This window comes from Botryllus schlosseri, chromosome 13, assembly GCF_051294905.1.
Source record: "Botryllus schlosseri isolate E-star chromosome 13, Bs_hap1, whole genome shotgun sequence".
NCBI lineage: Eukaryota > Metazoa > Chordata > Ascidiacea > Stolidobranchia > Styelidae > Botryllus > Botryllus schlosseri.
The window spans coordinates 2131210-2156749 of record NC_137248.1 but is presented as its reverse complement, the minus strand read 5'-3'; the positions used below and the strand labels follow the sequence as shown (position 1 = coordinate 2156749).

Here is a 25540-nt window from a genome sequence, read left to right as displayed (position 1 = left end):
CATCAAATGCAATCTAACAGTTTCTGAGCAAGTGAAAATGTACATGTGAACCAAAATATTGTAATTACTAGTTATCAGGAGGTGCTTTCCTTTTGCATTTATTTTAATTTTACGCACCTTATCGGTATCATCGCTGACGCCTTACCAATTACATTTCGTTATCCTGACTCAGCTCTGAGTAGCCTAATCGTTTAATTACATTTCATTGACTGTCTTGTAGCCTATTCGCTGTTAGTCGCCCAAACCTTTGGTTCTTAAAAGTAGCTTGAAACATTTTTCTGTACTACTTGTAGTTTTCAGGATTCATGATTAGGAATAGCCTACTTCGAATACGTTCGAGTTTTTTCTATTAAAGGGTATTCTACATATCAGGAATGAAACATGAATAGCTTGAGATTGTTGCTAATTACGTCGCTACGGTTGTCAAAGAACACCTCTTTACTGAATCAATAACCTGTTTAAAAGTAATTGTAATTATTACATGTTTAACAGTAACAGTAATTGAAACATGCGAGGAAGTAATTGTAATTGAAATATTGTAATTGATCCAACCCTGTTGCACACCAGACGAAATTAGAAGAATATCTCCTTCCGAGAGACGAACACGATTCCAAATTCCCATTTCGACACGGGATCATTATTTTCCTTGTCAGGTCTCATTTGATACGTTATGCTCAAGCTGCGGGCGCTAGAGTGTTCGGCGCCTTGACAGTGGACATACGAATGGTCTCAGTATGTCGTTACGTGAAATCATTTGGCGTGCCATGACAAATTATCTCGCGCACCGGGGTTTGCCGACCCCTATTCCATAGTAACGCTATGAGATAAGTAGTCTACTTCTGAAGTGGCATGACAAGTAAGAGGCAGTTTCATCTGCGCACCAAGACCAACGACTTGAACTGAAGACATTCGACGACTTAACTCTAGTCACTTAAAACACTAGCCTGATTCGACCAGAGTCCAGTGAAATCTTGCATTGACTCATAGCGACTTAATCCCAACCCCATCCGCACGATCGAATACACAGTGCCACAGAATTTAGCGGTTTTTTTTCAATTCACAGGGTTAAACGCTACTAACAAAGAACTCTCGTGCATGCCGCGAATGGATTACCGAGACTCGAAAATTCGTACAAAAACACTATATTTTGTGCACCGGCTAACGGGGAAAGAAAAAACGTCAATTGTCCTCAAAGATTACGCTCAAGCAACGAACAGCAATGCAACAAAACACAATAATCACGCGTCACTGCAAGAATGAGAATGAGAAAAAACTGCAATGAAATAGTATCTACACGAAAATGATTGAGTTTCTCGCCGACCGGGTGCGTCTCGGGCACGTAAATTAGGCAAATTTTCGGATTCAGACATCTATACTCAAACGAGTGCGGAGAAATGTATGCACAACAATCTACTGTGATATACACACGCGCGTAAGAAACGTATGGACTGTTCAATGTTCATCTCTAGGTAATCGAAGGAAAAAGTTAACAAGCCCGGCTGGGGTTGTTGAAAAATGACTTTTTTTCTAATTTTACTGGATACTTGATTTAATTGTTAGGTTGGCTAACAAACGTTACATACCAAATTTGGCTCAATTCCGAACGGTAGAAGCGAAATGATGAGTGGAAAATATTGGATTTCAAAAATTGTATTCACGGTGGGTAATTCTGTAATGATGATATTATGGGGGCGGTGGGCGAAATTTGAAAAAATTTGCTTTGCGATTTTCCATGAATCCAAAATTATCCAATCGACAGAAGCAGTTATTGGATTTTGAAAACTAGTATTTATGGCTGGTAATTCTATAAATAATGATATCGGATAGCCAGTGAAAATAGAAAGTTCATCTTTTTTGTAAATCCAAATTTTCGCCTCGGTAAAAGCAAATTTATCGGCGGAGAAAATTTTGGTTTGAATAATAGTATCTACGGTTGATTGCTGGCAAAATTTGATTTCAACTCCCATAGCTCCGCTGCTGAAGGTTGGAATCAGTGCAAAGTTGACGCGCATTTTACCAACAGACCTAACAATTTTATCAAGTAGGCAGCAAATGAAAAAAAAACAGTTATTTTTCAACAGCCCTAGCCTCCACACACACAAAGAAAAACACTGTCAAGGCTAGGTTGCTACTACATTCACACGCATACAAGAATGCCGTTCAAACTGGTGTTTAACAGTATTTCATTTTAGCAACAGTCCGCACACATTTTCACTTTACGCCAGCAGCAAGGCAGCTAGAACGAGTCCAGATTGTAACAACATAAGACCGAGCATCATGTCGTTAACAGTACGTTAGCAGAACGCGGTCTGCCGAATTCCATCACAAAAAAATTGAATCAACCAACCAAAGTAATAGAAAAAGGAAAGAAAACAAAAGGAATGCCTGATTAGAACATGAAACGTTAAGCAACCTGAACCCAAGCCTACGACAACCCGTTAGTAACACGATCACGGATGAATCGTTGGACGCAATTGTAACAGTGAACAAAGAATACGCGGCGAATATGAAAACGTACGTACAATCGAGCTTCACATATATATACCTGCCTAGTCGTTGAAGGCACAACACATATCATCAGTGAACTGAATAACTCGCGCAAAAAAAAACGTAACACGCACAAAACAGCATTGAAACTGGACATCTCCTAAATATTCAACACTACAGCTGGACATGACGATTCGAGCACTTAAATCTGAATCGAGTATCAATTCTAAAGATCCGATGTGTTTTGAGTACCGAAATTACGAACTCCTTGTCATTTATAGTTAATTTATCAACGAGAATTATAGGCCCAGCAAATACATGTAAGTTTCAAACCGCACAGTAATCTGCAATGGCCACTGGATATATACCAGATCATATCAGCATTTGAGACACCATCGGCGTAAGGGCTACACTGGCCTTGCCCGACATATTCATATCATCCGTGAAATTAGTAAGATAAAATCATGAGTTTGACTACTTAACCCATCGTGGATATCAACGTAACTGAGCAGTCGCGCATTCGGATAACTCATGCAGAAAAACTCAGCGAATATATCAGATAAAACCCGATTATCAAACACAAGATTTACTTATCGTACAATTGAAGATGGTAGGGTGATCATTTTCCTATCTCGGGAAATGGTAATAAATCTAACGGCACACGCGCATCTCATCAACTCCAGGACCTTGATACATCTCCCACATACATATTACAGATACCGAAGTATTTCGGAATACAGAACACATCTCCGAATGGAAAATATCTGAATGACAGTCAAGTTGGGATTTTAACTCTATATTAATATAGTAAAGATGGTTATCAGGAATAGAAATGTGTATCCCCTCGAGTTCCTACATACATATTTGTGATTCCAAAGTAGTGTGGGACCCAGAACACACATCTGTGAATAGACGATAACTGAAAGACAGCCAGGTTGGGATCATAATTCTAATTTTAGAGTTGCTTTTCAGAAATAGAGTTGTGAGACGGTACAAATGAGATGGGGCCGCGTCCCTAGACTAGTCAAACGACGCGCTGCGAAAAATTAAGTGCAAACAGTTGCGAGACAACGCGCGTCAACGCGACAAACACACCAACTGAAAAACGGGGGGAAAAACCGCAAAATCAACAAACACATAAAAAATAGCCAATCACGACAGCCTAGAAGCGAACGGAAAACCCCGAAAAAATAAAAAAATTCATTTCACATGCACTATTGCTAGTTAAGTACGGTAGCAATTTCTCAAAGGAAAAGAAGAATTAAAATGGAAAGGAATCAGTAACGGGGGAACGAAAGTACAATTTTCAGACAAAGGACGTTTATTAGTCAGCATTCGTTTTCACGAGCAGCAATCACCTGAAAACTTCACCGACAAAACTTAAACTTTAAAAAAACGCAACTTTCGGAACACAGGACACTTCCAATCACTCTACAAAAAATGGTTACTGGATTTCTTTCTAAATTTAGGCTATCTTGACAAATTTATCATTATTTTACATTTATTTCACATCAGATATATCAAATCGCATGTTACATATCCTATCAATATCAAGCATGGTATTGACGGTATCTGTATAGATACACCCATTAATATCAGGTCTCGGATTTACAAGTATGCCTTTGACACCTAGCTACTAATGGAAAGCAACGATTAACACCAGAGACCTTCCATTTAAATCCAGAACAAAACAAGAAAAGTTATGGCAAGAGAATTATATGACAGACCGCGCTGATACAAAAAAGCCACGTACAAAACGAAATACTGTAGATCCACTCGAAAAAACGCGACACACACATGAAAATGGCACTAATTATCGACGACTTTACACTTGAATATTCCTTTTCAAAGTTGCAAATCACGATGTAAAAATACGCACTAGTACGCTGTTTCAATCCAAGTCATTAATCCGACTTGACCGCGGTCATAATCTAGCCGCAATCTCCTTGTGTCTTACTTTACATCATTTTCTCTTCAATTCGACAGGGATTCAAAAGACAACGTGTAACCGTAACATCCATTTGGCCAACGTTGGCAGTGACCGTGCAGCACAATTTTCAAGCAGGTCCCGCAAGAATTTCCGACGAAGCTATCTCCACGTTTGCAAAGTTCACTTTTATCGTAACTTTCCCGATTTTTCGTGTAAACGTCAACAAACACACTAAGATCCGACAGAAACCAACACTACGATACAGAATTAACCGACGAATTCGAGCGGCCACTTCCGAAATCAAACGAAAAACGAAAATTTGGCGTGGGGCGAGCGCGATTTGACGCCCTTGCGTTTTGGGATTTTTTACCCCACTAATACGTCGTTGGCGGGCTTCTCTCTGCGACCGGGGCGGGGCACTTTGCTGGCGTCCGCACGGCATATCGGACACGTTCTGTTGCTCTGAATGTAAACAAGAAAAGATGGAAGCTCGAATATTGGTGAAACTGGCCAGGGATTGCGTGTCAGGAGTAAAATGCAGTGGCATAGTTTTACCTACTACGACTGCCCCCCCCTCCCCAATCGCAACTGCAAACCTGTCATTTGACGCCTTCAAATCAAATTTGCAAGCCCGACTTCGACACCCAGCCTGAGAAATCGAAAATTGCGCCATGAGTCCTACCTACCAAATGAACAAATTCTCCCAGCCCCACGTCTCCGAAAAACCCCTAACCCTACTATCCTTAACCCCAACCTCAAACACAACAAAATTTTGACGTTCATAAATTTTGGCACGTTGCTCATGGGAAACATATACTGGTTCCATGGGGATCACTCGCTTGATATGGGGCGTGTATCGAAGAAGCGTTGAATAAAGACCTACTTCACATGAAAGGGTCTCCTGGGCCTACACTAACTCGAGTTAGTGACAAGTAAGGCGGTCTTTTTTGACATGTCAAAATAAGTCAAAATTTTATCAAAATTGTAGCGTTAGGTCAAAAAAATATCAAATTTGTCAACATAGTCAAAATTTTTTTGCAACCTGCATTTCGTTTGTATCGTAGATGTTTGCACTGTCAGTGAACTTATCATTTGCCATTTGACATCTTGTAGCCTAATTTATAGGCCTGCCGTTGTACAATCACAAACGATCAAATGAAACAAATAGGTTGACATGGTGTTATACTCTACGTACCGCAATATCCTAACTGAAGCAAGGCACTGCGCATTGGTTCTTATATGATGAAGCGCATGATGAAAAATTGTGATGTGGACGACATTGTCAGAATGAAGCAACGCGGTTTGTCACCAGCAGCGTAAGCACAACTTCAATGTTGTCAGTCAACAACTGCTGCTGTTGAACGTCCTTTCTCCATTCTTGGCCAAGTTACTTAGTAAGGACAGACACTTTCTACCCGAGACGTAGAAAAGTATCTTTCGTTGTACTTCAACAATTTATAATTATTTCTGCCACAACGCATGATGTAAGTACTGGAATTCATCATAGGTCCATATTTTATTAAAACCAAGTTTTATCATGCAAAAAATTGTCAGTATTCAAGTCGTTTTTTCAGGTTAAACTACTTCGTAAAGACAGACAGTTCCACCCAGAAATGAAGATAAGTAGTACAAATCTAACATTGTGTGCGAAAACACCTAATGTACATACGTTAGGTCTAAATTAAGTTTTTTAGAGTCAAAATATCAAAATTTTTATTTTTCAGGTCAAAATCAATTGCAATTAAACTCCCGATCGTATAAAATCTACCGCAGATTTTCAACTCACCTTGAGCCATTTGTCGACGCACTTCGCATGGAATTCATGATTGCAGGGTAAGACACGCATGAGTTGTTTAGGCTCCCAGTCGCACATGCAGACGACGCATCTGATAAAAAGAAAGTGGGGCTGTAAATCAAACTGTGTTGCTTCCAGGGAATATAATAATTGAATGTTGTGTTGATATTGACATGAGCCTGACTATTTTCGGCTGACACTCTGAGGTAATCATCAGCACCTAGTAGAGAATAATAGTTTTTCCAAGATTGTCAAAGTTGACTAAATGCCAAGTTCTTTCAAAATCTCTACCATTTTGTTGACGATTACCCCCAACGAGTGTCAGCCGATAATATTCGGGTCTATTTCAATACTGACATACTATTCAACTGTATATTGAAGCTCTGCACTTTCAATAATGTCTTCGAATAAGGAATAGTTGCGTCAGAATATCAAATGAATTGTACATGCATATTGAAATGAACCCGGATATTTTCGGCTGATACTCGTCAGGGGTAATGGTCAGTAACTAGTATCAGCCGAAAATATCCGGGTTCATTTCAGTATGAATACACCATTCAATCGTATATTGATGTTCTGTACCTACAAGAAGCTCTTCAAAATATCAAAGCTAACATAGATATACGGGGTGGAAATCTTTGGGCCAACCATCCCCTGGTTTGCAATGAGTAAAGACCTGTTCAACGGTATTCATGCGCCAGTACAGATATAAATCTTTCAGCAGGTCTGAACTAAGCATGTCCTGCAGAATTTTATATCAGTGTCATAGTAGATAATAGATACTTCTGGATATGATCTAACTTACTACAGCATAGGTTACCAAGTACAAGGATGTGTCATTTTACGGAATGCTAAATGCCTGTGAATATATGCATCATCTGGAGTTGATTCTGAGGCTACTACCTCACTGCAGACCAGTGTCGTGTTTAACGGAGTTGAAAAGGGCGGCGGAAATTCTCCCAACTTACACAGTCTGATCTCCCTGATGGCAGTCAGGCTTGTACCGGTACGAGACGAGATGTTCGATTTGGTTCTTCGAAAGTCCCTGCGGCTTACCTTCGAGACGCTCGGTAAGGTTGAGGAAATTCTAGTGAAAAATAGTCGAAATTGATCAGGAATCAAGAAAACCGATGCAATTTGAACGGTCCAAAACAACTGTAATTTGTCACAATTTCACTCTGCCCTGTGCTGGACAGTTCAACGGAAAGTCAGCTCCTAGCAATACGCATCATTTGGCCATCGATTTTTCTGTAGGTTTCAAGTCACAGTCGATCGCGGGAGGGGATAGTAACAGTTGCATTTTCTAACAGATCGAAGAGTTTTAATCTAGAGCAGCCATTCCCAAATTGTGGGTCACATACAGCAGTTCAAGAGAGTCCGCAATAACAATGTCTTAATGATCGAATAATATACCGGTATTCGTAATCTATTCAACATCAATTGTTTGTTGAAGTTCTGTACCTCCAGGAAGCTCGTCATATATTAGTCTTTAGTTTGCAAACGTTTAATACATTATGTATATTTGTACTTTCATGTTTTACTGTAAACTAGTCCGAACACTAACAGTTTAAAGTTATGCAATATTCTTCGATGATATAGCGTGTTACAACGAAAATCATCTACTTTGCTGTGCTAGGCACACTATCAGCGAATCACGAGCATTTTTCTGCAGCATTCCCACAAAAATATTTGCCAAGGGCGCACCGTAGGGTACGATTTGCCCACATATTGTGGCTCTCCCAAGACGGCAAAGAGCTTCAAGTATACTGACCTCGTACGTGGAATCTCGGTCGTCCGGTAAGACGGGCAGTGCATACGAAAACTGGTTCAGGATGAATTGCGGAGGTAGGGCTCTGGAAGAAGAAGAACAAAAACTTTTTTATAGAGATTTTACAAAACCACAACTTCAACAGCGATCGTTAATCGGTGACATAATTCACGCAGCAACACGACAGTGTGATGAAGATTGATTCCCCGAGACGAAACCCACAGAGTCACCAAACATACCGGTATTACAATTTTATATCCTACTTCCAAAATGAGAACAGCTAATCCGTTGGAGAAATGAAAGCTAATAAATACCTAAATTGATGTAGACATTGGAAATAGATTTTCCTGCATGATTTTAATGAGTTTATGTTATACTTTAGCAGTTTAATAGTTCCGAAGTATGATTGTTAATGTACAATGTTCTCTCCAATTCTTTACCAGTTGCTGGCGATTACCTCTGACAAGTGTCGGCCGAAAATATTCAGGTTCATTTCAAAATGAATACACTACTCAATTGTCTACTGAAGTTCTGTATCTCCGAGAAGCTCTTCAAATGTACGATTTTTGAGTCACATATCACAATCTGACAACTGGAAAATGTTTCGCTTTTCCAAATTAGATCAGAATTAGAATTATAGCTTAACAGTTTTTTTCCTAATTTAGCAACAATTAGAATTACTGAAATTACATAATCTTGGAAACAAGAATCATGATCATGTAATGAAAATCGACATACAAACAGAAATTATCACACACACGAGTGATAAGACTTACAGAACATAAATTCAAAAACAATAAATCACTTACTGCTGAAACGCGATAATCCGCGGCGCTATCGAAGCCGCGGAGTGCACATGCCAGGGCAGCAATGGAGGCTGCAGTGCGGCCATAGCAGCCGCGTGCCCACCGTGTGCCCCGGCAAGCCTCCTCCCATGCACAAACTGCGGAATTGTATTCTCCATCCCTTGCAAATAATGCCTATTCACGGCCATGGCATGATGGAGAGAAGCGGCGGGATGGTGCCGGCCAGGCACCCTGTGTAAGTACGCCGCCGCCATGGCTACCGGGAGCTGGGACACGGACTGTACGCGTGGCGCGGGCTCGTAGGGGTAAACTTGGGGCGTTTGGTGGTGCACGTGCTGGCGGTACGCGTGGATGGGCTGAGCGCGGGTTTGGGGCGGGGTGTACTGGTTGGCCATGGCGGCTGGAACTGTGAACGCGGGACGGCGGGTCACGACAGGACGCTGCATCGTCTGTAGAGTAGAGCATAATATAATAATAAGATAGGCGCTTATTGAAACTTGGAAGCATTCACAGAATTCACCAGTCAGCTTTGTTATTTTCCAAAATATATAGGGTCAGATTAACACAGGCGCTATTTTTCTCAATTTCCATAACAATTCAACTCTTAAAAGTGGTGTGAGCCAGTAGCGTAGACAAGGGGGCAGAATTGAAGAACCCACCACCCCCTTTTAAAACCCTTTATTGTTCTTCCAGAGAGCAAACCGCTTATCCCTTATTCTCAATGTATTTCCATATTGTTCTTATTCTTTCTTCATTATTGTCAGTTACACTGTCTTAACGACCTAAACCTTTATGACTAACCATTCGTCATACTAGACCAGTGGTTCTCAACCGGGGGTTTCCAAAACCTCCTGGTTGATAATCGAATTTGTATTTTTTTGAATTAGAGAAATCACGCAGCAGTTTCGATTCAGAAGTGCTAAAACTTCGGTACTCGCACAAACGGAAAGTCCGCCTGAGATGAAATTTTATACTGTGCAAACTCATTGTCATCGCCAAATCGCCAATAGCCTACTGATACAAAAACATCCCCGTTTAGAGATGTTTTGTTGGGGTTTTGGAATTCCCTTGCAAAATTCCATTTCCTACTGTGATATACATAACTTCAAGATGAGCTGCTAGATAGAAATGACTCTGCTGGACGTTATATTGGTGCCAAAGGTGTTGTCGGAAGCATTACACATTATTACTACATTCGCCACCACCAATCTTTGTGGAAATTAATGGATTTTCGGCACACGGCGCTGGTTCACATCAAATTGATGGTGCAGATTTCAAGACACGGCCTTGCATTTCAAGAAATGCAGCTACAGAATACGCTTTGAAACCATGAAACACAGCCCAATTTCTGCGTAAACAACATGGTATTTTCAAGAAAGGTCGTTTTGCTGCTGTTTATCCCAAGCCTACAGTTAATATTTGCACAAGACACATGACGATTGCATAATAACAGAGCTCAATTTGAACTGAAACTTGGGGGGTGCGTGAAAATTCCAAGGGGTCCGCGAAGACAAATAGATTGAGAACCACTGTGTGTGATTCGCTTCCCCTGCTTTGTAAGTAGTCATTCTTGTATCGGTAATAATTTGAATAAAATTTAAATCTATATTTCGACATCTCGTACTGGCATATGCCAATAGAGACCTGAACCCGTGCAAGATGATCTAATCCTTGTTGCATTGGCATTTGTACATAGATTGAGAACAGAAAATTGAGAACATTGCAGAGTAATTCATCACAGTCTGCCTAGCCGGCAAAAGCAAAGACCTCACCTGATGGTACGTCGGTAGCGCAGACTGTGGCTGGGGCCCGTACACCGCCGAATGGTAGGCTTGCGAGGTAAGATAAGATACCGGCATGCCCGTACACATTGTAGACATCCTCGCGTTACTGGGCTGTTGCCCTGCAAATAACGAGACATCCCGCCGTGTCACTCAAAATATCATAACCAAGAGCTTCTTCAAGGCACAGAACTTCGATATACAATTGAATGGCATGTTCATATTGAAATAAACGTAAATGTTTTCATCTGACACTATCAGGGGTAATGGTCTACTTACTATGCATATTACTGATAGAGTCATCGTAAAATAAATTAGACAAACAATGCTGGCAGCGCAATTCAGCTTAATTAACCCCGACTTGACAATTATGGTGATACTCTCAAGAAACGATGACTCAGAACACACCGGTTAGGGGGGCATAAACAGGAATTACAGACTGGGAGAGAAGCTATCAGGAAACCAGATGTAATGTGAAACGAAAATTAACGACGCACTTCCCAAGGAGAAAGAAAATTTGCATACTGATTCACAATTTTGGAAGTAGCTGAAACGCAAACAAGTAAATTTTTCTCAAAATTCATAAGATGGTGATTCAGCAAAAGTCGCATAACACCACATCCATAACGAAGGGCTGGCCAGAGTGTGCAGTGTTGCCGATATGTGGAATTACAATTATAGCTATGACACATATACTTCCAAATTACATGAAAATTAGAATTATAGCTACGCAGCACAGTATTTACAGGAAAACCAGAAATTACAAAAGAATTCAAATTAGAGCACAGAACCATTTTGTAAATTAGATTAGAACTAGAATTAGAACACAGAAAGATTTCAGATTTCAGAGTGCTAAACCTACTAAGTAGGCTACTCCAAAATCGTAGTAGGCCTATTTCATTACTGACGGCCTGTGCTGTAACAAACAATAAAACCTACCATTAGCGCGGTGTCTGCTCGGTCTTGGCGCGTGCGTGGCGCACGCTCTCGTACTTTGCGAGGTAACCGCTGGCTGAGAAGTCGGCGCCCGGTACTCCGACGAGAAGGTGGTACGACTTCCCAACGTTTGATTGTAGCGCGAGGCTGTTGCGCCTGAACAAAAATGACCTCTGATATGGTGATACGTTTGTTGACTACGGGTCTTCAAAAATGACTTTTGTTTTCAAATCGTAGTGGCTACTTGAGGAACTTGTTAGGTTACCTAATTTAAGCCTACACACCAAATTTGGTTCAATTCCAGCCAGTAGCCGCATTGTTACAGGAGAAGAAAGTTTCTATTTATTACATAAAAATAAATAAACAAAATTTTCTGTTCACCCCATGAAAGTGTTAGGTTGTGTATAGAAACGATGTTCACCAAATTTGGTTCAATTCCAACCGGTGGAAGCGCAGTTATTGCCGTCAAAAAATTGGATTTGAATAAAATAGTATTTACGGTGGGCACCACTATAACAAATAATAGAAGCATGGGTCGAATTTGTAAATATTTGAAAACACCATTCAGAATCAAATCACTAGGCTCTACCAATTAGCCGGAATTCAACGGACCACGGACAAACACTCACCATTAGACATTTGATCTGTGACGCAAGAATAGCTGGCCGAGCCGACAGGCACGTGATTGGCTTGTACTGGATGCTGAAAAAAAAGGAATTTATTTAGAACTGAGTTGATAGGACTGACGCTTTTATAGCCCTAAAACCTAATCCTAACCGTGAAATTAACCCTCAAATATCCCGGGTTCTAATGACTCTACTCAATTTGTGTATTGTGCATGACTCGAACCAAGTCATATGACTCGCGAACCTAGGACGGCCAAGACAGACATTTCATTGTAACTTTGAAGAAAAGTTTAGGCACCTCATGATTGGTATGTCGTCTACCAGCCCGATACTCTGTAAATAGGGCCAGAAACTGTTAGGACGGAGGAAAACTACGATATTACGAATGCGAGAATTTCTGTATTACTCGAGCAGAGTTGAAAAGAGGGGGTTGAACTGGATTGAACTCAAAACTGAACGGTGAACACAATGACTTGAACTCGGACTCGAGTCACAACACCATGGCTCGGTGGTGAATTGAAAATGAGTCGACTTGACTTGTAGCTCGGAACCTTGCGACTTTTGGTTACAATCCTACATATATCCTAACCCTAAATCTAATTCTTACTGAAACCTAACCAAAAATTAAAACCAAACGCCCGTGTGTCACATGTCCATTTTTCGAATTTTAAGGTCCGTTTTTCGGATTATAGAAAAATCAGGTTTTTGTAAAATTTTCATAAAATTTCGACTTGGTCATGTCATTGTGTCAAAGCTAATCATGCCCGAGATATGGTTGGATGAATATGAAAACTTTACCTTAATTCTCTCAAAATGTGTGTAATGTATAGTATTAATAGTATTACTAATAGTATTACTCAGGATTCCATCACTGACATCCCACAATCACATTATTCGCAACAATTAGACAAAAACTTGGAAGAAACATGTCACGAGTGCCAGAATAATGATTCTACGATACAGCTTACCTGGAGAGAGTGTCTTGCGGAATTTGGCGCATGGAAACCGCTCGCGTGACGCTGTTGTACATTGCCATGTCTCGTATGAGACGGCATTCTTCCATCGTTGTGGGAATAATCCGACTGCCTTGTCGTACCTTCCTCACTGCGTTGACCCCGGTAGTTCGTAGACATTAACGCTGGCTCTGTGAGATTAGGGAGGACATATCAAGACACACACGCATTAGGTTTGGTCAAAAAAATAACTTTTTTTCTTCCGGATTCGGGGGATGTATTGCTTAAATTGTCCGATTGCCTAAAAAAAAACTGCACCCCACATTTGGCTCGATTACAATCAGTAAAAGCCGACGCAGGGCCGATTGAAATTTTCGAAAAATAAAAACCAAATTTTACGGTCAACCCCATAAAAATTGCTTGAAAGATCGACGCATAACAATTTTTCTAAGAAAGTTTCTATTTATTATATAAAAATTAATTAACAAGAATTTCAAAATTTTCTGTTCACCCCATGAAAGTGTTAGGTTATCTATAGAAACAATGTCCACCAAATTTGGCTCAATTCCAACCAGTGGAAGCGGAGTTATTGCCGTCGAAAAATTTGGATTATCAATAAAATAGTATTTACGGTGACCAACTCTTTAATTATTTATTATAAGTTTGCCCACCGTAAATACTATATTATTCAAATTCAAAGTTTTCGCCGGCAATAACTCCGCTTCCACTGGTTGGAATTGAGCCTAATTTGGTGAACATAGTTTCTATTTCTATAGACAGCCCAACACTTTCATGGGGTGAACAGAAAATTTTGAAATTTTTGGTTATTTATTTTTACATAATAAATAGAAACTTTCTTCTCGTGTAGCAACGCGGCTACTGGCTGGAATTCAACCAAATTCGGCGTGCAGGCTTAAATTAGGTAACCTAACAATTTTATCAAGTAGCCAGTACAGTTCGAGAAAAAATATATATTTTTAAACACTACTAATGTACAAGGAAGGTGCAGATACAGCCTTGTAAGGCTTAATAAGTCTTGCACCAACCCTCCACGCTATACCGGTAATGCTGAGCGCCAAACGGGGAAGTAACTGATACCAATATTACCAGCGAATTAAAACTTGAAAACAACGTCAAATTACCTCGTTCGTTACTAGCATCACTTCTTGAAAAACGCTGGCCAAGGCCTCCAGCATTGCCCAGATTCGACAGAGGCGGCACATCCGCCAGAAATTCCATCCGCGTATCTACGCGCGCGTCCCTTTCTCCGAAGACTCCGGTCTCGGCCCTGCGGCTTTGCGTGCCCGTTTCCCCGCGGTCAGACCTGGGACGCGACGCGTGCACTCTGTCGTTGATAGGAAGTCGTCCGATGTCCCTGATAGAACGTTTGTCGGAAATGAGATACATGCGCGCGCGCACAACGAATCGTAGGAAATGGGAACAGCGTTTTAACGCTATAAATTGTTACTGTACAGCGGCACTATAATATCCGTTTGCGAAGGTGTAAAAGATAATGATACGCTAGTATTTGAAGAGCTTCTTGAAGGTACAGTGCTTCAATATGCCATTGAATAATATATCCATATTGAAACGAACCCGAATGCAATATATATATATATATATATATACATATAACGCCATCGAAAACTCACGACACACTTCAGAGACGTGAGCCTCGCGAATTTTAAATGTCCCGCAAGAAACACAGTCCCAAATTTGCTGGCAAATCGAGGCTAAACATATTTACAACGCAATAGCGAAAACACACTTCGATGATATCGCAGACTTGGAAAGCTACAAAGTTTCCAGATCTTCCAAATTGAATAAAACTTAGAATTGCAGCTACTTTTTTCTAAATCATATTAGAATTACTGAATTCTAGAAAACTTGTACATTGAGTAAGTTCCATGACTGCGGTCATATCGGGTCTCCCAGTCTATACCGTGTAAAATATAGTTAGGAAAATATTTTTAAAAAATGTACACTATTGGACATGTTTATGGATATTGCCTATACTGTATTTCATGGTTGCCGCATAAAAGAATTCTTTCTCCCTCTCTCTCTATCAAATCATAGCTCAGTCTTACGAGGATGAGAATAGCGAATATCTATACAGCAAGCTTGGCTCGTTTTGCGCTCTACAGTTCACCTGAGCATAGAGAAACTTCCTAAATTAGATTAGAATTAGATTATCGGCATTTCGCTCCAATTAGTCTTAATTAGACAAAAATAATTATCACACACAGAACCGACACATTCTAACAAGCATTCGCATACAATGTCCTTTACAACTTACTGTTCCATATAAATTTCATCCTCTGCTTCATGGAATACGGAGCTTGGCATTGACGGTGACGAACAAATCCTAGTCTGTGTCTAAATAAAGTGGAGACACACAATTAACTTTCAGAGATAACCATAAGCTATTGATATGTTCTATTGATCGGAAAATATTGCAACCTTCAATATACAATAAAATTGATAACACACACACACTGACACACAATCTGGTGAGCAACCTGACTCACAAGGAAAATCCCGATTAATAGAGTCAAATTGTTTTTCCTGTCATTATTATTGATACCTCTTATTATGTATATTATATTATCTATATATTAACCCAGATTATCCAGTTGCTGGCACTTACAAATCATAACCGTCTTTTCATGTTGCACCGGAAGAATTCTCTGTAAATTCACAATTTTTGGGCCTAATGCATTAACCCGAAGTCAAAATTCTCAGAACATTAATGTCTTAACTGGTAATCAAACCTCATGGGTGTTTGGATGTTCACCGAACACACCCATATTTAGCGCTATACTAGAAGACTGTTGTAGACCTTGTAATTCTCAATTCACAATTTATAAATCGCCTTATTAAAACTTCACATAGAATGTAGCTGTTCTTTTGGACACATGGACCACACATGAGTAATAAAACAACTTTAAGATGCTCCTAAACCAAATTCTTATCTACAGCAGACAGGAAAACTACAGTTAAAATTCCAGTCATGTCGTTACTGGTGTGAGTATTTTTATTGCACCAGCACTTGATGCACAGCATAAGAATTTACTTCAGATAACCTCCTGTTCCATAGACTAGCCAGTCATCCAACCTATTAGATTTGATATCTCGCAACTAAATCATTCATGAAAGTACAGAGATACATAGAACTCTTATATCTAGCTCGAAATATCCCTACATCTAGAACTCTAAAGTAGCACGGCCTGCATAGCAACTTCAGTTCTGAAATATGATGTGATCATCTCGACACATTAAAACCTTTATACAGTAGGTCTTGCTTGTAATCAATAGAGCCAATGCAGTCAGAAAATCAAACGAGATGCAATGTGACAAATCCGCATCAAGATATAAAAACAGGATTGCCTATAGCTGAGGTGTGGTGAAATTCAGTTTGTGTGATATTATTTTTGATATACCGTAACAGCACTTCAAATGGGGAAGCTCGCTTTGAATAGGATTTTCCGACAGTGGGCCTAATATTATGATTATGCACGGAAAACGTGCACAATGCGCACATGTACGCTATGAAAGCTTCCTGTGCGTCACGCCAGTCATATGCAGTGCACTGATAATGGGCTGGATAACAACACAAAGGAACAGGTCTTGAATGATGAATACGTGTGCACTGTGCATGGCACCTATTCGGATGATTACTCAAAGGATAAATTCCAGAAGCTTACATGGCTCCGATAGCGTATTGAACAGTCACAAATAAAAATCACATAGTGCTAACCAGACTTGCACAACTAGAAAATTTCAAGATTTTATAAATTAGATTTAGAGTTACAGCTATACATTTTTTTACAAATTAGATTAGAATTATAGGTACACAGCTTTTTCCAAATTAGAATTACTGAATTTGCGACGACTTGGATATGGAATCGATGTCAGTTCAAATCAAATAAGAGTCATCTGCGTAAGCATGACCGCTTGAGAATAGCAAATGTCTGTACAGCAAGCTTGGCTCGTTCCGCACGATTTAGTTCTCTTACTGCATTTACAGGAAAACCAGAAATTAGATTGGAATTTAAATTGGAGCATAGAAACATTTCATAAATTAGCTATAATTCTAATTCTTATCTAATTTGGTAAAGCCGAACATTTTCTAGTTGTCCAAGTCTACTAAATACACGCAATTTTCATTAGTTCGTGCAGAACTTCCCTTCGCATCACTAAAGCTCGATGTAGCAAAACTATGGACATTTAAAATTGAAATTTACTCCATCAGCATCACACAGACCAATATAAGCAGCAAATTATAGCCCATCGAAACAGTATCACTGATAAGACCCATATAATCCACACCAAAGCATCACCCGAAACAGACATCGTACTTACATCATATTTATGAAGTTTCGCTTGACCATGCAACTGTCGAGGTTGAAACGGGAATTCTTGCTGTTCCACATCAGAGTCGCCGGGTGACAGGGGTGCCCCGGGGCATTCCATCCGCGCCAGGGGCGGCTGAACGTTGTACATAGGCCCGCTGCACGACGCCCCTTCGTTGTCCATATTCAAAGGGCACCCGTGCTTTTGACTCGAGGCCATTGTGCGAGGGCGTTTTCGGATAGGGCTCTCAGACTGAGAAGCATAAAAATGTCTCAGGTTTCAACGGAATTACCGCGATTTACTCAACAGGCTTATCATACCTTCCTTATGTTTGAAAATTGCGGCATTCCGTTGGCGGACTCCATTACTGAAACAGACCAATGACACATCACGATCAGATAATAGTTGTGTGATTAAACTGATGATGGTTATCGAATTCTAGACTAATTCGTGAACTGTTTCTATACGGTACTTCAATTTCAATTCAAATCTAATTCCTGAAAATGCGTACAGTGCGAAACAAAGCCTAGCTTGGTGTACTGGAGCTGTTAAAATGTAGTTTTTTTTTGAGGAGTCACTAATTAAACTTTTAAGTTGCCTGGAAATAACACTACACACCGCTATGATTTGATATGAACTGAATTAATGTATTAATGTTTCTCATCTGGAATTTAATTCAATTTCCAAGTTTTTGTGAATGTAGTCATTCTAATCTAATTTGAAAAAAAAAAACATGCAGCTGTAACTCTAATTCTAATCCGATTTCGAAAAACTCAGTGTTTACAAGTTGTAAAACTCTGAGAATATATCTACATTGAAATGTTGGATCCATAATGGCGACCAACACTATGCACTGTACACTATGAAACACCGCATTACAAGATAACCGTTGCCAATTCGCATACTATTCTTACAGCATGACTTGTTACTTGCAAGTTATACAGTTGTAAGTTATACAACAGACGCCAATTTACACTATATCCTTAAATTATAACTTGTTACTTGCAAGTTATACAATTGTAACTTGTAAGTTATACAGACGCCAATTCACAGTCTATCCTTACATTACACATTATAACTTGTTATTTGCAAGTTGTACAGTTGTAACTTGTAAGTTCTACAGACGCCAATTTACACTCTATCCATGCATTATGACTTATTGCTTGTAGGCTATTCACAAACAGCTCACCCTGTCTCCGTCTCAATCCGTCCCGATAATCAAAATTCGGCGATCTCTGCAACGGAGGGCTAAACCTTGCCTGTACCTGTTCTGAAGAGGTCGGCGTCGTGTGGTAATGCAGTAAGATCGGTTGGGAATGAGCAGATTGCGGGAAGAACATCCCTTCAGCCTCTCCGCCAAACTAAGTAGAAGGAGAACAAAGGTTAGCATGATTATAGCAACTGAAAATACGTTATTTTCACGCAACATAAATCGGATCACGAATTTCAAAACAAGGGGTTCACACAATTGTTTCAGGTTAAAAAGCGGCACATTAAATTTGGTTCCCTTTCAACCTGAAAGAGCAGAGCTATAATAGTAAAAACATTTTATTTTATGTTAATAGTTCAAATTTGTAGGCTACCCCGCATGAAAGTGTCGCGTTGTCTACAAAAACAATGCATTACAAGTATGGCTCAGTTCCAACCCATAGAAATAAAGTTATTAGATTAGAAAATTTCTCATTTGAAAAAAAAACAGTACTTGCGGTCGCAAATTCTATCATTTAGCTCTAATAACATCGCTTCTACAGGTTGGAATTGAGCTAAATTTATTAGGCCTATGCATCAGAGATGAGCATGGATTAGAATTAGGATTTGTAAAAAACATGGGATTTGTGAAATTTTGTCGGATTTGGATTGGATTAGAGATTTTTTGCTGAGCGGTTTAGGATTGGATTTACCGATTTTCTGGGAGACTGATATGTCGTGTGACGAATGGCGACTAACTTTATTCAGATCAGTTATTTTTGTACTCAGGGTACACTACACTCGGTGCCAATGAGCATGAGAGTGAGAGGTGCAGCCCTATGCTAAGTTATCTTAAATCAAGAGAACTCTTGGTTGTGAAAGAAAATTTTCCAATTCCTCCCTAGCATAAATTATCATTTTTCTGAATTTCAAGCTAGAATCGGATTAGGATTGGACATGGATTTGAATATGCATCGTTTCTTTACATAGTGGTACAACTTCATAAGGGAGTCAATCCGTGTCAGTTCTCCTGGCCACTGTAACCACTACCTCGGAATTTTATGAAAATTGGTATGCTTACAGAACTTTATTTTCTGATTTGAGAAAAGTAGATATTATCAAAATCGGTCAAATAGAATAGAAGATATGACCTTCCAAAAATTGCTGTTTTTGTAATCGCTCAAGCGGAAAAAATGCTAAAAATTTAGACATGTCATTTAAATTTGCCATATTTTGGTCAAATTACGGGTGTTGAGGGTGATACTTTCAAACTTGGTCATTTACACCCTACTTCATACTTATACCCCTTGCTCGACACCTGAGGTTGCATAGCTTGACCTGTGACCCCATGATTTTGTTCGCACCTTCAGAAATCACTCATGCGTGACGGCATTTTCAATTGCAAATATCTCTTGCTGACCAGGTGGTAACACCAAGTTTGAGGTGTTGTTGGAAAGCTTTTGTAAAGGACTTTTGAAATCAACAATAATACTAGTGGGGAATTAATCGAAACAATCCAAAAATTTGTTGTAAAACAGTCTTTAAAAAGTTGTCACGTTTTTGAAAATTTTTACTATTATACATTCATAACAGGCTGCAAGCCTATTGATTAAGTCTTGTATTTCTAGTATAGGTTCCGTTTTCGAAGCTGGTTCTCACAAAAAGGTTTTCCACTACCAAAAACAAAAATTAAGAATAGATCATATTTTATCAATTGAAAATTGTCAAAAGAAAAATTTAATCTCAATGTTAAAGCAAAGCTTGTCAAGGTTTTCAAGGTGATGAGATGCCAGAATTAGTGGAGATGGCAGACAAATAAAGTGAAAAATTGTAATGAAGCAACTTTCGAAAATATAATATAAAAAGATAAATCAATAATCCAAATTCATCAAGAGCTCAAATCGTTCGAGTCCTAACAATGGCTCCAGAAAATCTCAAAATTTTTGAGCAAATGAAAGGTTGGTGAGAGATGCCAAAGAGCAAGAAAAAGACAATGAAGTTTGTTCTTTGCCAGCACCACGAAAAGGAAAGTAACTTTCAGAAGAAACTAGGAACTAACATGCATATAACATGTTTCAATCTAAATTCTCATCTTACACTCGTAAAACAAACTCTGTAGAATACCTCATTTCACTTTTATTCTATCTGTCAATTACTTTGTATGGAGGGTAATCGGTATAATTCAAACAGATAATTGCTCACATAGAATGTGTTGACAATAATTTTAAAAAGATTTTTAAGAACGTAAGGGAATTTTGCTGCACAGTTTGAGTTGAATACACAATACTTTGAAGCAGATATCAGAATACTGGATGTGTCCTAGATGCTTCTACACTAACTCACCATTTTGGTCTTAATTGAGAGCTAGTCCAATATTTAAATCAGGGTTTCGCTGTTTAAACAGGGCCTTTAATTCTTTCAGAGTACATAAAAGTTGATGTTTTTCTTGATACACATTCTTTTTAATGCCAACTCGGTCTTTCATTCCTATCATCATCCTGCTACATTCGTTGTTTTTAAAAAAAATTACAACCTTTTGAATTCTTTCCTCCTTTTCGTGATGGTGGCAAAGAATATCCGTTGTCTTTTTCCTAACTCTTTGGCATCTCTCACCATCCTTTCACTTACTCAAAATTATTTTTTCTTCACCAATGTTACTGGAGCCATTGTTAGGACTCGAATTTTTGGAGATCTTGTTGAATTTGAGTTACAGTACTTCTTTTTTCCAAACCTGATTCATTTCTATTTTTCACTTTATCTGGCTCTACTAATTCAACTTGAAATACCCTGACAACTTTGCTTTACAATTGAGATTTATTTTTGAATTTTTTGTCTTGTCCCATTTTTAATTAATATAATAATAATACATTTTGAATTATTGATGATTTCTGCTTTTGGTAATGGAAAAACTTTTTGTGACAACCAGCTTCCAAAACAGAACTTATTTTACGAATATTCATGCTGCAAATATAAGACTGACACCTGTTATGTTAAGTAAAATTGCAACAATTTTCAAAAGCGCAACAATTTTTTCAAGACTGTTTCACAACGATTTTTTTAAATGTTTCGATTAATTCCCCACTGATATTATTGTTGATTTCAAAAGTCCTTTACAAGAGCTTTCCAACGACACCTCACACTTGGTGATACCACCTGGTCAGGAAGAGATATTTGAAATTGAAAATGCCGTCACGTGTGAGTGATTTCTGGAGGTACAAACAAAATCATGGGGTCACAGGTCAAACTATGCAACCCCATGTGCCAAAAAACGGGTAAGAGAATGAAGTAGGATGTGAATGGCCAAGTATGAAAATATCACCTGCAATACCCTTAATTTAACGTAAATATGGCAAATTCAAATTACATGTATAAATTTTATACATTTTTTCGGCTTGAGCGATTACAAAAACAGCAATTTTTGGACGGCCATATCTTCGATCCTAGTTGACCGATTTTGATGAAATTTGTTCTTCTGAAATCAGAAAATGAAGTTTTCTATGCATGCCAATTTTCATGAAAAACTGAAAAATTGGTTACATTTTTCCGTTTTTCTGGTGAACTCGACATGGAGTTACTCAAGGATATGGCAGTAGAATTTGAAAAAAATCATTTCAATTTTTTAAAATAATTATTTTACTCCTATTGGTTTGAAATGAATTAAATTCGATGTGCAGCTTTTATTCGTAACCTAACAATTTTATCATATAGCCAGCAAAATTTGAAAGTAAGTTATTTTTCAACAACCCTAGTGTAGGCCTACATGTTACCCGATCTGAGGATTAGATGCTTAAACCATACATGAGCCACAGACACAAATAAGCACAAGGGAAAATTACTGCTGCATCAGTTTGCTATTTTCGCTATAAGTACCTTTCATAACTTAGGTGTATCACAACATAATAGCCTGCCGATAAGGTGAATAATGCAGTTGAAAATCTTTGAAATGAACTGGCACTGAAATGTGAATCCTACAAAGAGGGCATCGACTGACTAAACATCACACTTATTTGCGAGATATTTTCTCAAAACCAGAAGACAAAGGTCACAATACGCCTTTTTCAATATAGAATTTCTGCTCCATCAATCACCTGATCATATATTGGCATCACTTCCTTATTGTTGACGGAAAGCGAGCAGGTACCACCGTTCTGCGTGGAAGCTGGATTTGGTGCGTTTGCTGAAACGTGATAATCTGAAGGAGAAAAACAACTACTTAACAGCGTACTGTTGCAGATTGCACTTAACTATTCACCAGCAAGAGCCTACAAAATTGGTCACAAGTTACTAATAAATTTGAAACCATTATAAAATCATAAGAATTCTAGCATCAATAATATCATAATAACTAAGGCTCTAGGGTTGCTAAAAAATAACGTTTTTTTACGGATCCAGTGGATTCACTGATTATATTGTTGGGTTGCCTAAAAAAATTCTGCACACCAAATTTGGCTCAATTCCACCAGCATACGCCGACGCAGAGCCAATTGAAATTTTCGAATCGAAGCCTACTATAAAAAATATTCAAATTTTTTTCGAATTTTTTACTGTCAACCCCATGAGCGGAGCTGTCTACAAAAACCATTCTAGTTTCTATTCTACTTCTACAGTGGAGGCATTGAAACCTCAATGGGTGGTATCGCAGCAAACAAAAATTTAGTACTATGTTACGCCCGTCAGTGGGAACATGGCCTTGGCCTTTTTAGAAGGCCATGGGAATGACATATTTGTGAAGTCGTGATGAACACACAGCATTGTCACAAAGTGCAATGAAATAGGTATGGTTGAAAAAATGCCGAACCAACTTCAATGTGATGTAGAGCTGGCAAATTATTGTTAGTGGTCGTATAAAAGGTACATATTTCAACTTTCTACACCATTCGTAATGTTATGAAGTCCTAATAAGTTAAACTCAAATACTGGACTCAAGTCTATTACCCGATTCAGAATCAAATCACAACAATACTCGATTTTGACCAGCCCTAACAAAAACCATAGAAGTTGTCAGGAAAGAAATGCGTGGCAGATATGAGATCGGGTTTATTATTATTCACCGTTTGTGACATTAATTCAATACTTGCAGCCACTCGAATAGCATGATTATTGTAAGAAAAATATCACAAGTGTTTCACTAAACCTGTGTACCCGTAAGGGTAGGTGGCCATTGGAAGTGAGAAGTCCATAGCCTAACCACAAGGGTAGTTCTTAGAATAACAAAACCAAGTAGCCTAACTTATTATTCCCCAGCGATATAGGATGTCCAAAACAATCGTCAAACACTACAAGGACGTAAAAGACAATCATCCACAAAAACACAGCGTCTGACATAACACTAAAACAGACGCAATTCCGCAACATTGAGCCAATTGAGTTTCATCCACTACTCCATACATTGAAGAGTGGACTACTTGCCTAGCTTGTAATGTTAATACATAGAAACTTAGATACCAAATTGGATTCGGCCCAAAATGCTCAGAAACGATACAAAAGTACAAATTGCACGTAATAAACTCTGGTCAATGTGGATAATTCACCACGTAATTCGGACGCAGGTTCAAAACTCTCATCGTTATGGGACATTAAACAGTACTTCGTTTATAATAACACAAGATGAGTGATTATAAAGAAGCAATGACGATTCATAGAATATCTATCGATTCATAGAATATCTATCGACATTAAACTAATACATGGTCATGCCAGAGAATCTATATAATATAATTGATTATAAAAATTATAAGTTAAGGGAAATATTACTACGAAAAAACGCTACAGCAAAGATCATATTTCACAAAAATAGGCCAGTAGCAGCAGCGGTAAAGGAAATATTCACTATATAGGCCAGTGATTCTCAAATGGTGTGCCGCGGCACATTAGTGCGTCGCCACAGATTCTCAGGTGTGCCACGAATATTTTTGTAAAAAAACTGTAGAAATATTTTTAAAAAGGCCTGAAAAGTCTAGCACATTTGACTCAAAGGCACATCAAGTTCTTCAACAGCTGATAGATGAATTCAATTATGGCATCGTAATAAATCAAGCAATCGTTCAGCAGAAGAACAGTTAATTGATTTACACTGCCCTTTAAAAATAATCTGTTTCTACAAAAGAAGTTGGAAGAGTTTTGCCTGTCTGCTACTAAATGCTGTCAGCAATGCAACCTTGTTTATGTTTTGTTCATATAAACAATCACATCCGTCTTTTAGAGCAACTTCTCTCGGCCTAAGTGAGTCGTGAGAGTTTAATGATTTTCTAGCATTACACAATCCGATAAAGATTGGGTACGACCGATATAGGGTACGCCTATTACATATTAGCAAACAAATCCAATTACACAAACTATGAAAATCAATTAACAAGTTCAAATTGCACAATTCATCACAGTATCTATACAATACATACCATTCTCGTTAATACTGCTGGATGAGCTGTCCACAGAAATGGGCATGTTAACGGAATGGATTGAGCGCCAAAGTTCCAAACACAGGCACAGATGATCACATACCAAGCTACACGAAGGATGTGAAAATATTTTACTTCGATTCAGCTATGTTATCGGTCTGCATTGACGAAGAACGTAGTGAAATTAGTCACGCAATTGAATGCATTGGCTAAGACAGAAGCGTCGGGTCATGAATCAAAAATGAGTTGAAATTTAGTCACGCAATAAAATTCGGGCTAGGCCTATCAAAATATAGAGATAACAACTGAGATTCACTAAATAAAGAAATGTTTCAAATTTTAATATCTATATATTTTGTGATACGATTGTTGATAATGTGCTTTCCGATTCTCTACTAGTCGCTGACAATTACTCCTGTTCTGTACTGTACCTCCAAGAAGCTTGTTATACAACATATCTAAATGTACTACCGGTATATATATGATGTAGAACTACTCAATGCTCAAATTTCGATACCT

At 38.7% G+C, this 25540-nt stretch overlaps 1 protein-coding gene across 1 annotated transcript; it reads right to left on the bottom strand.

Annotated features, from left to right (window-relative positions):
* Positions 1-1030: 1030 nt before the first annotated feature.
* Positions 1031-25540, bottom strand: LOC145454403 (uncharacterized). Its single transcript, XM_080332395.1, has 16 exons — positions 25022-25540; positions 22712-22815; positions 18625-18796; positions 17756-17802; positions 17445-17687; positions 15379-15458; positions 14225-14457; positions 13098-13273; positions 12133-12205; positions 11507-11659; positions 10559-10689; positions 8790-9235; positions 7984-8065; positions 7181-7299; positions 6204-6303; positions 1031-4879 (listed from the first exon to the last, which is right to left on the bottom strand). The coding sequence occupies exons 1-16, from the start codon at positions 25065-25067 to the stop codon at positions 4784-4786; spliced, it is 2301 nt and encodes a 766-aa protein (XP_080188521.1). The 5' UTR covers positions 25068-25540; the 3' UTR covers positions 1031-4783.